At 32.3% G+C, this 18,151-nt stretch overlaps 2 protein-coding genes across 2 annotated transcripts; both read right to left on the reverse strand.

The window, feature by feature from the left end:
• Window positions 1-233: 233 nt before the first annotated feature.
• Window positions 234-5,013, reverse strand: LOC142626830 (UPF0481 protein At3g47200-like). The gene is made up of 2 exons (XM_075800574.1): window positions 4,917-5,013; window positions 234-1,590 (listed from the first exon to the last, which is right to left on the reverse strand). Exon 2 carries the CDS (start codon window positions 1,563-1,565, stop codon window positions 246-248), a length of 1,320 nt encoding a protein of 439 aa, XP_075656689.1. The 5' UTR covers window positions 1,566-1,590; window positions 4,917-5,013; the 3' UTR covers window positions 234-245.
• Window positions 5,014-13,030: 8,017 nt separating this feature from the next.
• LOC142625184 (UPF0481 protein At3g47200-like) lies at window positions 13,031-17,154 on the reverse strand. Its single transcript, XM_075798881.1, has 2 exons — window positions 17,085-17,154; window positions 13,031-14,426 (listed from the first exon to the last, which is right to left on the reverse strand). Exon 2 carries the CDS (start codon window positions 14,399-14,401, stop codon window positions 13,067-13,069), a length of 1,335 nt encoding a protein of 444 aa, XP_075654996.1. The 5' UTR covers window positions 14,402-14,426; window positions 17,085-17,154; the 3' UTR covers window positions 13,031-13,066.
• Window positions 17,155-18,151: the final 997 nt, after the last annotated feature.

The raw sequence follows: 18,151 nt of genomic DNA on the forward strand, positions 1-18,151 counted from the left end.
GCTACAGTCTTGTATTAATATAACCGTGAACTTAATAAAAAAAGAGAGTAAATAAAAGAAGTCTAGTATTTTATAATGGCAAGTTCAGTTTTTAATCGTAACAAATTAATTAACAATACAATGAAACAATTTCTCAAAAAAAAAAAAAACACACACACAAACAGTTCAATACATTAATACAACAAAACAAAGAGCAATAATCCAAATATTATTTACCAATACTCATAGGGTTTGAACATATTATTTTACACTTTTACTGTATATATAGTTTGTAGAAAAGTAAGCACCAAGAAAATGAAACCAACAACTGTAGAAGCAATACTCCAAGGACTACTAAAATAATCACGTCTCAAAGTTGCCTGCCACCTATTCCAAGGTTTCTTATAGAACGCCTTCAGATCTTTGCAAACACGATAAAAATTGGAGTTCATGTCAACATAGATCACATTTTCGACAAGACTGTTCACCAAATTTCTAGCTTCATCACTGTTGCCTAGCAAATTAAGCATGACGCCCTTTCGAACAAGTAAATCCACATCTTTGTTAGTGTTAATAAGGAAACCAAATAGGATAAAATAATCGGTAATGTATGCTTTATCTGAATAATGACATTGCTCCAAAGCCAAAAGGTTTCGGATAATGGTTTCACTTGAATTGTCTAATGTTAAAGGTGGCATTATGAACACTCCCTTTGTGAATTTTATATCTAATAAGCAACTACTTGAATCTTTCTTAAACGCCAATCCCGCCTCATACAATTGGGTTGCAGAATGCAAATGTTTAACTGCGTCATTGCCTCTTTTTGGTATCTTTTCAAATGGAGGTAGCCAAAAGGTTCTTAGCAAATCGAGAAAGTGTTTCATTTTCAAATGGGGACTATAACTTATGGGTTGAGTGTTGTAATAATCAAAGTAGTAAAATGTCATGACTTGAATTAAGGACCTGGAGTAGCTTGGGTGAGAGGCAAAGGCATGGTCAAATAGTTTCTCCAAAATAAAGAATGGAAGTTGATTTTCAAGTAAAATCAAGTCAAACCTTATAGCACTCATCAACCATGTCTCTAGACGTGCACCATTGTCTTCACTCATCCAATCATTGAAGAAGTCTCTCCAGAACAACTCAAGAATGAAGATGGCATCCATTGTAATAATCTTTACAAAATGATCACTGTCAAAGTGGATGGTCTCAGCATAACAACATCGAATGCTTTCTTCATTCTCCTTTATAATTCTCACTAAATCCTCCAAGCTTATATCAAAATTATCAACACGTTCAATGAAATACTTGAGATATCTCAATTTGCGTTGTTCCATGGTATGCAATTTGTCATTGGCATTATGGTGAAAGGGCCCTATTGAAATAACCTGAGGAGTGTAGTGTTCTTCCTTCAATTTGCGAAGATAATCAGGAACCCTATAGATGCAACTCTCAAGTGATAAAGGGGACTCCAAATGTTTTAACATTTCTTGAATTTCATTTACCACGTGTGTACATTGATGTTGAGTTTCAATTGATGAACTTGTTCCGCTTCGAATTTCTGTCTTTGCTGACTTCATTTTTTCCATCTATAAACTTCACTCTCTAATTTTCCTGATGACAAAACAACATTCACTAGGATTATAAATATTAAACAGATAGTTCCCATTATTTACTAGCTTTAGGGATCGAGCTTAGTTGCCCTTTGAATTTCATGCAAGGAAGTAAGAGCCTCTTCTGGAATAAAAATTTAAAATAAAAGTAATCTTAACAATGCTCCTCGGCGTTAAACATGAATTACCACAGATCATGGTCTACTTAGCAAGCATTTCTTATTGTATAATGTAACATGTATAGTTTGTGTGTGTTTGTGTTTTTTTATAGATAAAACTACAAAAATCTCCTTGAAGTTTATTGGAGCTTACATTTCGAATCTTTTAGTTTCAAAATCCACTAGTTTCCTCCTTTATTATATTTAATATATTGATCTTGCATTTGCATTAGTTCGTACAAAAATTCTTGCCTATTTTAGCATAAAAAAAATTATTTTCTATTTTACATAATCACTTTTCAAAACACAACAAAACAGATTATCTATTTTATACTACATTTTATAAAAATATCAATTTTTTTGATTTTTTTAATTGTTTCTCTTTCTTCACACATAATAACCATCATCCACTCTCTTCCTCCATTATTGAGATACATAAAAATAATAAACAATTAAATACAAAATGAATAATATCAGTGTAAAGGGACTGAAGTGTGACATTTTTAGGCAAAACTATGTAAATTCTACACATTTTCCTATTATACACGGACTAATATAAATGTCACTAACCTCCTTTAGCTAAACATTCACATCAACTCATGCAAAACATTTTGTCTATTTTAGCATAAGAATATACTTTTTTTCTATTTTACATACTCACTTTTCATAACACCTCATATTTAATTATCTATTTTACACTACGTTACATTAAAATATCAATTTTTCTTGACTTTTTTAATTATTTCTCTTTTTTCTCGTACAATAACCATCATCCACTCTTCTTTCACCTTTGAGATACGTAATGAAAGAATAAAAAAACTATATGCAAAATGAATAGTTCAATATAAATTTACACAATTACTATGGCAACTTTTCAAATTTACACATTTTTAGCTTGACTTTCTGGGTGATCTTGATGGTTAAATATGTAAAATTGATACATTTTTCTATTTTGCATTGATTGATGCAAATGCTCTATTTTAAAAAAAAAAAAAGGTAACCTACATCACCATCTAACCAATAATTCAAAATAAACTCCAATTTACCATAGGTACAGAAATAGGTTTTTGTCCTCCCCTAACTTTTTTTCCTAACTCAAGAAACTCAAGTAAATTACCAATTTATGTAAAACCATTGATGATGTTGATAATAACATCAACAAAAACTCATAATAATCTATTTATGCATGAAAGTATGAATTAGCCCCTTAAATTAGTTATGGAGTTGCTAGCGGCATTTAGTTTAAAAAGAACCAAAACTAAATATCATTGTCATTTTATTATCTTAGCCAAGACTTAGGAGTAAGGACCATTGGAGGGCAAAAAAGAGCTGTTAAGATCAATTTCCAAGATAATTCCCAAAAGATAGCATCTAACTATCTCAAAAAAAAAAAAAAATCCATGTGATACAACATAATTGGCTGTAAGGAAAAATAAAAAAGGGTTCAAATAACCAATGGTAGCTGACCTAGGTCATGCATCAAACACTAGCCTAATGAAATCAACCCAACTTGACCTAGGTCATGCATCAAACGCTAGCCTAATAAAACCAGCCCAGCCTGACCTCTGGAGTTGGTATTCATGGATTAGGTTAGGTTGAAATTTTATTTTGAGTCCTGGGTTGAGTTGGATTCCGATTGATAATTTTTTTAGCCTATCTGACCATCCCTACCCATCACATATATGAATTTATTTTATTAGCTTGTTTTGATTTATTTTGGTTGTTTAAGAATTATTTTTTATGAATTTAATTAAATTATTTAATGTAATTCTTTATTTTTGATGAATTTGAACATTTGCAATATAAATTAGGTATATCATGCGAATTATAATGATTTATTATTAAGAAAAAAAATTAAATAATTAATGAAAGTCTAATTTTTTTATAAGGCGTGAAACATTTAATTTCAATCCATTCAACCCACTCAATCCAACAAATGTAGGTTAGTTAAGTTGATCTCTACACATGTGATGGGTTGGGTTGGGAATTTAACCTAACAAGCTCTAGTTGGGTCCAAAAAATCCTCCAACCCCACTCTCTAATTGACCCATGTAACATTCTTATACTTAACCAAGACTTATTATCTATAACTAGCCTCATCACACGCGCTTTGCGCGTGAGATGAGGCTTTTTTTTTTTTTTTTTTAGTGGTAGTAGCAAAAAAGAAAAATCTATGTTTTTTATTATATATATAATTTTTATTTTGAGGATCTAATTTATTAGTGGATAAATAAATTTGAAAATCAATAGGAAAGTGATCCTATTTTTTAGGCAATATTTTAGTGGAAGTTAGGGTTGTATTTTTACCGAATTGTCCTTTAATTTTGTCTCTACTTAAACATAGGAATATAAGGGTATTTTAGAACAAAAAAAATCCGGATTGTTCTTTATTTTTATATATATATATATATATATATATATATATATATATATTTAGATTTTTTTTTGTGGATAAATGTGAGGTGTTTAACTTATTTTTCTATTTAAAAAAAATAAATAAAAGTATAGTTGCTTTGAAGAAGTGGGTTTATTGGAAGAGTGCTCCTATTTTGTAGGCAATATTTTAGTGCAAGTTAGACATGTATTTTTACCAAACTATCTTTTAGTTCTATCTCTACTTAAACTTAGGGGCATAAGGGTATTTTGGAATAAAAAAAATACGGTTCAAACAGGAGCAGCCGCTTAAATAGTAGTATAGATAATATATACAAAACTGAAGAAGTTTAAATTTTGGTTGATCTTTTAATATTGTACCATATAAATTTTAGAGACCTCACTATTTTACATTTCATTATTTTAATATATATATATATATATATATATGTATATATATAAATTGAAAGAGAAAGTGAAAAATAGGAATAGTGTGATTGTTTTGATATGGATGAAACTGTTATTTTCTGAAAATAGAAGAATTAAAATATAGCATAGCATAGACATTATCTTTTTTGGCTTACATCAAGTGAGTGTTGAAATTAGAGAGATTTGGACTCAAGTTCTCCTTATCAATAGAACTAGAAAATGGTAGTGATGCTCAAGATTCTTGGTTATGAAATGTTATCACAACTTAGTTAATTTGAACTCTAACAAAAACTGGCGAAACACATGTTAAATCATTACAGATAATAGAGAATGGAATAACCTTTCAGACAGAGAGAGAGTATAGTACCTTCTAAAACAATATAACTTTGTTATGCCACTGAAAATGAAAGGAAGGCACCAAACACCTTTAATTTGGCCACTTTGGTAGAAGAAATCTAAATTTGATGTGTCTTTAATCCAAACCATCCCATAAATGAATTATATATATAAGCAACAAATTTGCTCCCTGTTTTTACATGTAGGTCCCATTCTCTCTCTTTTTCTTTTGTCTTCAAAGGATATTAGTATTTAATTCTTGCCTTTTTCTTTTCCTTGTCTACAACGATTCTAGTCGTGAGTTTCAATGATCCTTGCAGACTCTTACACAAATACCCTACACAAATTAGCTAGATTGCCAACTCTTTGGGGATCTCCTTCATTTTTGCGTAGAAATACAGGTCTATAATAAGGGGATCAAATTGAATAAGTTCTTTTATATAGGTTTATACAAAATATGGAAGTTTGAGAGGCCAAATACGATTCATCCATATGCAACCCACCCCCCCCCCCCCCCCCCCCCACACACACACACACACACACACATACATACTTTATTCTACTCCCCTTCCTCTCCCTCAATCCAAACAAACATGAATCACGGAGGAGTATTGAAACCCGTAAAGTTTAAATTAACTCTGAAAATGTTTTTGCAAGAAAGAGGTGTATAAATTATTAGCAACCGAAAAAGATATCTAGAAGGTATTGCACCAAGTCCAAAAGGATGAAGCTTCTTGTTTTTCACTAGTAAATAAATGAAAACTGTCCGACAGACCTTAAAGCTTTAGCTTCCTTCAGTAAATGAAATGAAAATATGCTTTAGAGTAGGACCCAAACAATAGATGAATTGGTTATAAAGAAAAGAACCTCTTTCTTTATCTCTTCAAAGTTCAAAGACTTGTGTGAGTTGGAGCATCCAGTAATGCAAGCCCCATGCACCAAGATAATAAGAGCCAAAAGTAAAATAAAATTGAAAAATTTTGGAGTGGTTTACACCCTTTGAATTCGCTTTGGGGTACTAGTACACTCATCCTGGAAAGTTTTATTCCCACATACTAAAGAATGCCTTAACAGTTATCTCTCAATATGGAGTTGAAGAGCCTGTAATAGTTGCTACTCAGAAGAATCAAACCTCATTTCCTTCAATCATCAAAAGGTTGCTACTTACTCTGTAAAGTTGTTATTTACAATTATTTTGTGTTGGCTTTAATTCCGTACCAAATTTGATTGTAATTTTGTTCAATCATGTTTATCTTGTATTATATGTGGGATATCATTGTATGAGTTGTGTGTGAGAGAGAGTGTAAAGACTCAAGTTTGCATTGAAGAAATAGTGGATTTCGCGGGTATTTCACGAGTAAACTTCCCGCGAAGTGAGAGCACATGACTGGAATGCGAAGAGTCATGACAACTAATGACAGCTAGTTTTCGTGAGTAGTTCGCGGTTAAGGTCTTCCAGCTAAATACCCGCAAACCATTCTGTTTTACTATTTTGGCTTATCTGCTCCACCATGTCTTCACCCACACTATTTATACCCACAGTACCCACATATTCCACATATTGGAATGAGTGCTTTTCGAAGAGAAAACCCTAGCATACACACTTGAGAGTTAGAAATTATTATACCCACAATCCTCTACATAATCCTTTGTGGTTTTCCTCATACTCCTACCTCTCCATATCTATATCCTTGAGAAGTTGATAGCTCAAACACTTACCACACTCATTCTGAGTTTTAAGTGAGATTTTGGTGTTGCTGAAAAGTATTAGAAGAAGCCAAGTTTTGGCGAATGTAATTGGGCTGAATTGCAGGATCCGAAAAGTTAGACAAGACACAGTTTCGAGAAGCCTTATTAAAGTAAGAGCTTGGAGGGCTTCGATGCATTGGGTAAATTAGGCTTGAAGGGTCTCTTGCTATTCATGTATCCCAACTTATTATCTAGAAGATTGATTTTCCACTTGGAGGGCGGCGAAGAGGTTTTTCGCTGAGTTCTTTCGATTTCTTCTTCGATAACATATTGCCGTGTTATCTTGTGTTTGCATATTTCTTCCCTACTCTTTTAGCTTTCATTTTTTGTGGTTATTTGTTGAATATGGCTTAAAGTAGTTTTATTGTTTGTACGCTCGCATTTACTCTATTTCGCACTTAGTTTAAGTTAAAGTAAAATCAACTGAGTCGTAGTATTTTAATTTGGAGTCTGAACAGCTCTTATATTTTTAATACAAATCCCAGCTTTCAATTAATATCAGAGTCAAGGTCATGGGTTCGAGTCACGGGAGTATCATTATAAGGGAGAGATTGTTGAGGGACCACAATTTGACTCCTTACAACCACTCTAAAAACAGGCTCGCGTGGTGTGATGTCGAATGCTATAAAAAATTTGAGTGTGTTTTCCTCATCACCAATTGGTTTTGAGGTGAAATAACACAACTCACGGTCCAACAAATGGTATCACGAGTTTTCACACTCAAACCCCGTTCAACTCTCTCTGGGGAAGTTTCTCACAGACAGCAACATCGATCTTGTCATTGGATCTGTTTCTCTACGAGATCAAGCCCAGTCACGACTACTATCTCCGATACGCAACCACGGGTATATATGTTTGTGGATTTGAGAATCACCATGGCGACCTCTTCATCGCATCGTTCGTGGGTTTAAGATCATCACCACGCAGCAAAAGCAAACCTTCAACGACAGCGATATGGACCCACCTCGCTTCGTTCTACAGATGCGGCTACAGAAATACGTATGTTGCTTCACTTGCAATATTTGCAACGAGCACAATCCAAGTGCACATGAATATGGAGTTAATTATGGACACAGCCCATCAAACAAAACACTTGGATTGGGCAGGCCGCCCATGTCTAAATAAGCAAACCACTTCACCAAGGACTTGGGCTTTAGGCTTAACCAAATCATTCTCCAAGTGCGGCTCATCATTCCAAAGTTTTATTTTGTTTTAATTTTTTTTTTTAATTGCTCTTTACTGTGTTACTAGGTGCCAAAATACATACATAGTTTCTCCAAATAAAGATGTGCCAAAAATGTAGCTTGTCTTGTCAATGGTGTAATTCTATGCAAGGAATTAACACAAAATCCTATCTACCTCAACAGCAATAAGTCTTGTGCCATATAATTGTGGCACAACAAATGCCACAACTCGCCTATGTGGCAAGTTGTGATTGGTGGAGAGCTGTCCCTACATGGACCCACCACCACCCCTCCACCAACAACAACTCGCCCATGGAGTGAGTTGTGGCATTTGTTGTGCTACTTTATGTGACACAAGACTTACTCCCTCAACAGTTTTGCCATGCCAACCAGATATAGTGTCATGTTTGTGACACAAAATCATGTCATGTCAACTAAGCAGCTTAAGGGCCACACTAAGCTATACATTCAAGACCTTTCAAAATTCAAACTTTCACGGTTTCACCTTTAGTTTGAGGGAGGTGTTAGATATATTATAGCCTAAGTGACTAAAACCAATCATAGGCCAATGTACATGTAAAACAAATATATTAAACTTAGCCTATGGTTAGACATATGTTCTCTAGTATATAAACCTTACATTGAGTTCATTGTAATATAAGTGCTTAATATAATATAATATGTAGCCGTTAAGAGCTTTCTCATTGTGGGCATAAGTCGTTAGGCCAAACCACGTAAAACTTTGTGTGTGTGCTTTCTCTATCATGCTTTCGCTTATCATTCAATCATCTCATACAATCACACAACAACTTTCACAATAATGCTTTTCAAAAAGATAAAAGGAATGAGAGAGATTGTGAAGTAGAGAGAAATGACTCTACTTCTACTACCACACTCATACTCACACACACACAAACACACTTTTGAGCTGTTGTATCTACTTCAAACTAGAGCAATAAATATAAAATGTGCATTTGATAGAACTACTTGTTGGGAGTTGGAAGTTGGTTCCTTCTTGCTTCACCCTTTCGGATTTATAATGGATTAAGAAATCTTTTATCATCCATCTCTCTAAAAGGGTTTAGGATTTTGCATGGTGGATTTTTTAGGATTAAAAATGGCAGCCTTGAGTTTTGTTCTTGGTTGGGTAATAAGATTGATTATTTTACCAGTCTAGAAAGATACATATTTTAAAGAGTTCTTTAGGATTTTTTACCATCTTCTCTATCAAATAAAAATTTACAAAAATATACTTAGATTTCCTAAGTCATCATAAAAGATCAAATTACCCAAATAAAATAATTAAATTTAAGTTTGAATATAATCGATGACAGACAAATTATTTAATTATGCACCCCTTTGTCTTGATCTCTAAATATCTAAATGTTCATTTGGGAAGAACTTATCTAATTTTTTGCTCAAATTTTTTTGTTAAAAATACTGTAAATAAAAAGTAAGAGTTAAATAAAATAAGTAGGTGACTCATATCACATGAGACCCACAAATAGTAGAAATAAATAAGTAATAAACTAGTATAAGTGCATCTCAAATGGGCACTAAAGTGTAGTATAATAAATAATGTTTGGCTACAAAGTTGGTTGTAGCTTAATGCTACAACTTATTTTTTAAAAATGACTTTGTTACATATTTTGAAAATTTAACCGCTAACTGTTGGATTGCATGTTTTTTACGTTTCAAACATACATCAAATTTTGTGTCAATCATATGTTATTTATTATATGAACTATAAATTTATTTTTTAAACATAATTTTAGTCTTTAGAGTCTTAGATCACAAAAACTTACAATTTAAACAATTAATTGATAACATAACTATTGATCTTTGATCTTCTAAAAATTTGGAAATCATAAAGGATATAAGAAAAAAAAATGTAATCTAATTAATGATAGATTTGCCAGAATTCACATTCAAAAAAAAAATATTAAGTGAAGTTATAACTTTAAATTATAACAAAATTTGTAGCCAAATTTTACATTTTTAATTTGTGTTTCCTTCTACACTATTCTACATCAAAGACTTATCCATAAACACCGGTAAGATCTCCTTCAAATATTCTAATTCCTTATGAATTTAATTAAGGAGCCTCCATCTAACTAGGACAAGATTTAGCCTTACCATGTTATATGTCTTACGTAAAAAGAGAAATTGGATTGACATCATAGCGTTCACATTTGGATGGTTCCACTATGATATCGCAACAAAGCTTTTGCGGAACAAAGTTTCTCTACAACCTAAATTGGAGGAACTCTCTCCAAACTACAACATGTTGACACGTGTCCTGGCCTAACTAATGCTCAAATTCAAATATAACGCCCTTAACCCCAGATGTTAAAAGCACTTTTTTCTCCTCTTCTACAGACCAGTCAGACCTCAACCATCCCCTCCCTTGTCTCCGCCGGTCCCACCCATCCATAATCCTGCCAAATCCTGTACAAAGGTTGGCTGGCAGCCCAATCTCCACTATCAAATCCTCCTCCCAGTATCCTTCCTTAACCTTCTTTTGATCTAAAATATAAAAGAATCTTTAATTTGTTAGAGGCTTACAGTGAGACTTTCTTATTATCTTGTTACCTTGATTTCTGTGTGTTACCATTTTGTAACCTTTGCCTAATTGTTCTTGTTCTAAATATTAGTTCCTTCACATCCTTTGAAAAATCAAACAATAACCCATAATAATTGGTACTTGTTCTATATATTAGTACCCCAAAAAGCCATTACAGACGTGTTAAAGTAGGAACGATACACCAATACTCCCAATAACTGCATAACTTAGAGCGAACTAGGGGAATGATTCAAAGTTCAAATTCATGCTATAGTAGAATGTGGATTTTCATAAATTCTGTAATAGTTTGTGGGTGGGCATTAAATTGTGATGTGTGAATTAGTAGAGTTTGAGAAAGGATCTGGAACAAAGGAGAGATGTAGAAGGGATTTGAGCTGAACGAAAGAGATAGACAGAGAGAGATGGAGTGAACGTTTAGTGATGACGTTGGAAAATGGAATTTTTTTTTAATAAAAAAAGATATGTAAAAGTAGTCTAACGTTTGGGTTAACGGGGGATTATTTTTTAAAATTTGAGCTTTAGTTGGGTCAAGACAAGTGTCAATCTTTGTTGTTGACACATGATAGTTTGGAAAGAGTTCCTACAACTTAGGTTGTAGAGAAACTTTATCCTCTTTGGAGGGGTTGGGGCATATGGTTTTGTCTTTCAAAATTCAAATACTCTTTTTTTTAGAGGCTGTGGATTAGCGAAAATTATATGTTGTACCCGGCATATATGCCGGGTCTTTCACACAGAGGTGAGCTCCACAGCGTGTGGGACCCGCCAATGTGTGAGTGACCCGACATATATGTTGGGTACACCATATACCAGCTCGTGGATTAGATGCGTACTTTTCATAGTGATGTCTTCTATTTTCTTTTCTCTCTGTTTTTTCTCATTGAATGATTACTAATTTGTAATACTTAGGAGATTGTCTAGTACGTACACTTTCTGTGTGCTAGATTGTCCCATTTTATTAGTGAAATTTCTATAATTTCACCCAAAAAAAAAAAAACACTGTGTATAACTGAAAAATCAGATAACTTATGACTACCACAAGCAGCTTATATTGATTCCGCATCTTAACATAACCTTCCAAGAGAGACAAAAAAAGAAAGCATTAGTTGAATTTGTCACATAAATTCAGCAAAGCAGCAAAAAAGAAAATTTATTGACTTCAATAATTAGTATCAAAAACATTTACCTCTAATACTTTTTAATTGGAATTTTCTTTTGCTTTAATGCGAAACTGTCACATCATCCACTAACTAAATAAAATGTGAGAATTAAAACTCACTACCACTTGCCATTGTATATTTAAAACAAAAATATATATCCAGTTAAAAAAATACTAGAGGTAAGCCAAACCCTTTAGCATTTTTATTAAATTTTCATTGTGATCCCTAACAATTCAATCAATTAAATTAAATAAATCCTTTGATTTTTTTTTTTTCTTTTTGGCCCTTTGGAAATTGGTGTGATATACATGATACAATCTCTATTAAAAGTCATTGTGTCTCTATTAATTCAATTGTACCAAATAATTAACTTATGTGACATAAATAGCAATATCAATATATACCAAGAGTATTTTTTTTTTTTTTTTTCTGGATAGGAATATATACCAAGAGTTAAGCATTGACTACTTTCCTTTATTTGGAAAACCAAGGTTTTTAAATCCCAATCTCCTTTTATAAGATGAACCTACAACTCTGACGTCAGGCAAAGGTTTTTAAATCCTCTTTTCATTTTTTATCCTCTCCAAAATCCCTTGGGCCGCCCCTAGAGAAAACTTACTAGGTGGTGGCATCAGCAATCGGGGTTGAGAGAGAGAGAGAGAGAGTTTTGAAATAATTGAGAAAAGAAGAGGCGGATTAATGATGTGTCTCCATCGTTGGATTAACTAAAGGGTTGACATTTGAAATCCAACTCAATGGAATAGCAACACTGTAAACGTCATTAACTTATTTAACTCTGGTTGCTAACTTGGTTTCCTATTAAGTGATGTCACCAATTTATCTTAGCTATCTCATTTTTATTGGTTTGGACTACAGGGTCAGTTTAGACTACCTAAGAATTTTTCACTTTGGACAAAATTTAGATACAATACCTTAGGTGCTATTCCTTAGGTTTCCCTCTTAAGATTGTAACTACTTAACTAAAAAATACACTTTCATCCCATAAAAAAATTCTATATGGTGGAATCTTAAAAGGAGAACCAAAAAATACACTTCCATCCCCCAAAAAAAAAAAAAAAATCCATATAATGGAATCTTAAGAGGGGAACCTAAGGAGTAACACCTAAGTACTGTACTTAAGTCTTGCCCTGCCACTTTTATTATAGCCTACTTGGATCAAACATTTTAAAATAAAAAGTTTTATTGAGAAATTGATTCCCAATGGCAGCCAAAAAGAAGTTCAAGCTTCTTCTTTTTCTTTTCTTTTTTTGAGAAAGAAGAAGTTCAAGCTTATCTTGTAATATGAATGACGCTAATTAAAAGTTATTGAAAAAAGAGAGTATAATAAAAACAAGTATTTTATAATGGCAAGCTCAACTTCATTAATCATAATAACAAATCAACAAGAGGACGAAAAACTTTCTCCAAAAAATAAAAAATAAACAATACAATGAAACAATGAGCAATCCAAATAATATTGTTGATACATAAGGTTTTAATTTTGAACCTATTTTATTGGGAACATTGTATATATAGTTTGTAAAAAAGTGAGCACCAAAAAGATAATAACAGTAATTGTCCAAGCAACTTTGCAAGGAGAACTAAAATAATCATGTTGCAAAGTTTCCAGCCAACTATGCCAAGGGAAAATCGATTTCCGATAGAATGCCTTCAAATCTTTGCAGACACGATAAAAATTGGAGTTCATGTCAACATATATCACATTTTCGACAAGACTGTTCACCAAATTTCTAGCTTTATCGCTGTTGCCTAGCAAATTAAGCATGACGCCCTTTCGAACAAGTAAATTCACATCTTTGTTAGTGTTAATAAGGAAACCAAATAGGATAAAATAATCGGTAATGTATGCTTTATCTGAATAATGACATTGCTCCAAAGCCAAAAGGTTTCGGATAATAGTTTCGCTTGAATTGTCTAATGTTAAGGGTGGCATTCTCAAGGCTCCCTTTGTGAAATTTATATCTAATAAGCAACTGCTTGGATCTTTCTTAAACACCAATCCTGCCTCATGCAATTGGGTTGCAGAATGCAAATGTTTAACTACGTCATTGCCTCTTTTTGGTATCTTTTCGGATGGGGGTAGCCAAAAGGTTCTAAGCAAATCGAGAAAGTGTTTCATTTTCAAATGGGGACTATAACTTAGGTGTTGAGTGTTGTAATAATCAAAGTAGTAAAATGCCATGACTTGAATTAAGGACCTGGAGTACCTTGGGTGAGAGGCAAAGGCATGGTCAAATAGTTTCTCCAAAATAAAGAATGGAAGTTGATTTTCAAGTAAAATCAAGTCAAACCTTATAGCACTCATCAACCATGTCTCTAGACGTGCACCATTGTCTTCACTCGTCCAATCATTGAAGAAGTCTCTCCAGAACAACTCAAGAATGAAGATGGCATCTATTGTAATAATCTTTACAAAATGATCACTATCAAGGTGGATGGTCTCAGCATAACAACATCGAATGCTTTCTTCATTCTCCTTTATAATCCTCACTAAATCCTCCAAGCTTATATCAAAATTCTCAACACGTTCATTGAAATAATTGAGGTATCTCAATTTGCGTTGTTCCATGGTATGCAATTTTTCATTGGCATTATGGTGAAAGGGCCCTATTGAAATAACCTGAGGAGTGTAGTGTTCTTCCTTCAATTTGCGAAGATAATCAGGAACTCTATAGATGCAACTCTCAAGTGATAAGGGGGGCTCCAAATGTTTTAACAGTTCTTGAATTTCATTTACCACGTGTGTACATTGATGTTGAATTTCAATTGATGTACTTGCCCCCCTTCGAATTTCTGTCTTTGTTGACTTCATTTCTTCCATCTATAAACTTCACTCTCTGATTTTCCTGATGACAAAACAACATTCACTAGGATTATAAATATTAAATAGATAGTTCCCATTATTTACTAGCTTTAGGGATCGAGCTTAGTTGCCCTTTGAATTTCATGCTAGGAAGTAAGAACCTCTTCTTGAATAAAAATTTAAAATAAAAGTAATCTTAACAATGCTCCTCAGCGTTAAACATGAATTACCACAGATCATGGTCTACTTAGCAAGCATTTCTTATTGTATAATGTAACATGTACAGTTTGTGTGTGTTTGTGTTGTTTTATAGATAAAACTACAAAAATCTCCTTGAAGTTTATTGGAGCTTACATTTCGAATCTTTTAGTTTCAAAATCCACTAGTTTCCTCCTTTATTATATTTAATATATTGATCTTGCATTTGCATTAGTTCATACAAAAATTCCTGCCTATTTTAGCATTAAAAAAAAAACAATTTTTTCTATTTTACATACTCACTTTTCAAACCACAACACAACAGATTATCTATTTTTTACTACATTTTATTAAAATATCGATTTTCTTAGTTTTTTTAATTGTTTTTCTTTCTTCACAAATAATAACCATCATCCACTCTCTTCCTCCATTATGAGATACATAAAAAAACTAAACAACTAAATACAAAATGAATAGTGTCACTGTAAATTTTTTGTCGCAAACTTGTAAATTTACACAATTATATACAGACTGATGTGAGACATTTTAAGGCAAAATTATGTAAATTCTACACATTTTTCTATTATACACGGACTAATATAAATGCTCACTAACCTCCTTTAGCTAAACATTCACATCAACTCATGCAAAACATTTCATCTATTTTAGCATAAGAATTTACTTTTTCTATTTTACATACTCACTTTTCATAATACCCCATATTAGATTATCTTTTTTACACTACATTACATTAAAATATCAATTTTTCTTGATTTTTTTAATTGTTTCTCTTTCTTCACATACAATAACCATTATCCACTCTATTCTTTCACCTTTGGAGTACATAAAGAAAGAATAAAAAACTATATGCAAAATGAATAGTTCAATATAAATTTACACAATTACTATGACAACGTTGCAAATATACACATTTTTAGCTCGACTTTCTAGGTGATTTTGATGGTTAAATGTGTAAAATTGATACCTCTTTCTATCTTGCATTGATTGATGCAAATGCTCTATTTGTTAAAAAACAGGTAGCCTACATCACCATCTAACCAATAATTCAAAATAAACTCTAATTTATCCAATATACAGAAATAGGTTTTTGTCTCCACCTAACTTTTTTTCCTAACTCAAATAAATTACCAATTTATGAAAAACCTTTGATGATGTTGATAATAACATCAACAAAAACTCATAATAATCTATCTATGCATGAAAGTATGAATTAGCCCCAAAAATTAGTTATGGAGTTGCTAGCGGCATTTAGTTTAAAAAGAACCAAAACTAAATATCGTTGTCATTTTATTGTCTTAGCCAAGACTTAGGAGTTACGACCATTGGAGGGCAAAAAAGAGTTGTAAAGATCAATTTCCAAGATAAATCCCAAAAGGTAGCATCTAACTATCTCAACAAAAAAAAAAAAAATCCATGTGATACAACATAATTGGTTGTAAGGAAAAATGAAAAAAGGGTTCAAATAACCAATGGTAGCTGTTTTGTTATTTAATGAAATTAACTACAGGCCACTTTTTTGGCTAAAAAGCTACATGCTATGTGAGTTCTAGTTTATCTTATATATTTAACTAGGTTATGCATCAAACACTAGCCTAATAAAACCAACCTAATCTGACCTCTCGAGTTGGTTTTCATGGATTAGGTTGGGTTGAAATTTTATTTTGAGTCTTGGGTTGGGTTGAATTCAGGTTGATAAATTTTTTAGCCCATTTGACCATCCCTACCCATCACATATATGAGTTTATTTTATTATCTTGTTTTGGTTTATTTTGGTTGTTTAAGAATTATTTTTTATGAATTTAATGTAATTCTTTATTGTTGATGATTTTGAACATTTGCAATATAAATTAGGTATATTATGTGAATTATAATGATTTATTATTAAGAAAAAAATTAAAAAATTAATGAAAATCTTTTTTTTTTTTTTTTTATAAGGCGTGAAACATGTAATCACAATCCACCGGTTCAACCCATTCAACCCAACCCATGTGGGTTAGTTAAGTTGATCTCTACACATGTGATGGGTTGGGAATTTCTTAAACTAACAAGCTCGAGTTGGGTCCAAAAAATCCTCCAACCCCACCCACTAATTGACTCATGTAACATTCTTATACTTAACCAAAACTTATTATCTATAATAATATATACAAAACTGTTATTTTGAATAGGAGTAGTGTGATTATTTTGATATGGATGAAACTGTTATTTTCTGAAAATAAAAGAATTAAAATATAGCATTGCATAGACATTATCTTTTTTGGCTTACATCAAGTGAGTGATGAAATTAATAAGAGAGATTTGGACTCAAGTTCTCCTTATCAATAGACCTTCAAAATGTTAGTGATGCTCAAGATTCTTGGCTATGAAATGTTATCACAACTTAATTAATTTGAACTCTAACAAAAACTGGCGAAGCACATATTAAATCATTACTGATAATAGAGAATGGAATAACCCTTCCGACAGAGAGAGAGTGTAGTACCTTCTAAAACAATATAACTTTGTTATGCCACTGAAAATGAAAGGAAGGCACCAAACACCTTTAATTTGCCCACTTTGGTAGAAGAAATCTAAATTTGATGTGTCTTTAATCCAAACTATCCCATAAATGAATCATATATATGAGCAACAAATTTGCTCCTTTTTTTACATGTAGGTCCCATTCTATCTCTTTATCTCCCCTATTTCTAGCTTTTTCTTTTTCTTTTTCTTTTGTCTTCAAAGGATATTAGTATTTAATTCTTGCCTTTTTTCTTTTCTTTGTCTACAACGATTCTAGTCGTGAGTTTCAATGATCCTTGCAGACTCTAACACAAATACCCTACACAAATTAGCTAGATTGCCAACTCTTTGGGGATCTCCTTCATTTTTGCGTAGAAATACACGTCTATAATAAGGGGATCAAATTGAATAAGTTCTTTTATATAGGTTTATACAAAATATGAAAGTTTGAGAGGCCAAATAGGATTCATCCAGATGCAACGTTTGAGTTTTGTTATTGGTTGGGTAATAGGATTGATTATTTTACCAGTCTAGAAAATATTAATACATATTTTAAAGAGTCCTTTAGGATTTTTTACCATCTTCTCTATCAAATAAAAATTTACAAAAATATACTTAAATTTCCTACTTCATCATAAAAGATCAAATTACCCAAATAAAATAATTAAATTAAGTTTTAATATTGTTAGGTTCTAAAAGTTTAGAACAATTGGCAAATCGTGAACACACAAGAACATACAAGCTGCAGAAAGAAGATTTCAAAATTTGCCTGGTTCGACTGATCGAAGAACAGGCTCGACCGATCGAAAGTCGTATCTGCAAAATTTTAATTAAGCCCAAACACCAGTTTAAGCCCATTAAGGATTAGGGTTTCAGATCTACTTCTCCCAGTATATAAAAGAAACCCTAAGCACGTTTTTTTTAGACTTTTGAGAGAGAGAAGAGTGTGCCTCTTTTGTATTTAGGGTTTTGTTCCTAAAAAGCTCTCTCATATCTTCTACCAGCGTTATTACTTGAAGAATCTCAAGATCCGATATTGTAGAAGTT

Source organism: Castanea sativa, chromosome 1, assembly GCF_040712315.1.
Source record: "Castanea sativa cultivar Marrone di Chiusa Pesio chromosome 1, ASM4071231v1".
Classification (NCBI taxonomy): Eukaryota; Viridiplantae; Streptophyta; class Magnoliopsida; order Fagales; family Fagaceae; genus Castanea; species Castanea sativa.

Coding starts and splice junctions, on each gene's coding strand:
- LOC142625184 (XM_075798881.1), bottom strand. CDS start 14,401: ATGGAAGAAATGAAGTCAACAAAGACAGAAATTCGAAGGGGGGCAAGT.
- LOC142626830 (XM_075800574.1), bottom strand. CDS start 1,565: ATGGAAAAAATGAAGTCAGCAAAGACAGAAATTCGAAGCGGAACAAGT.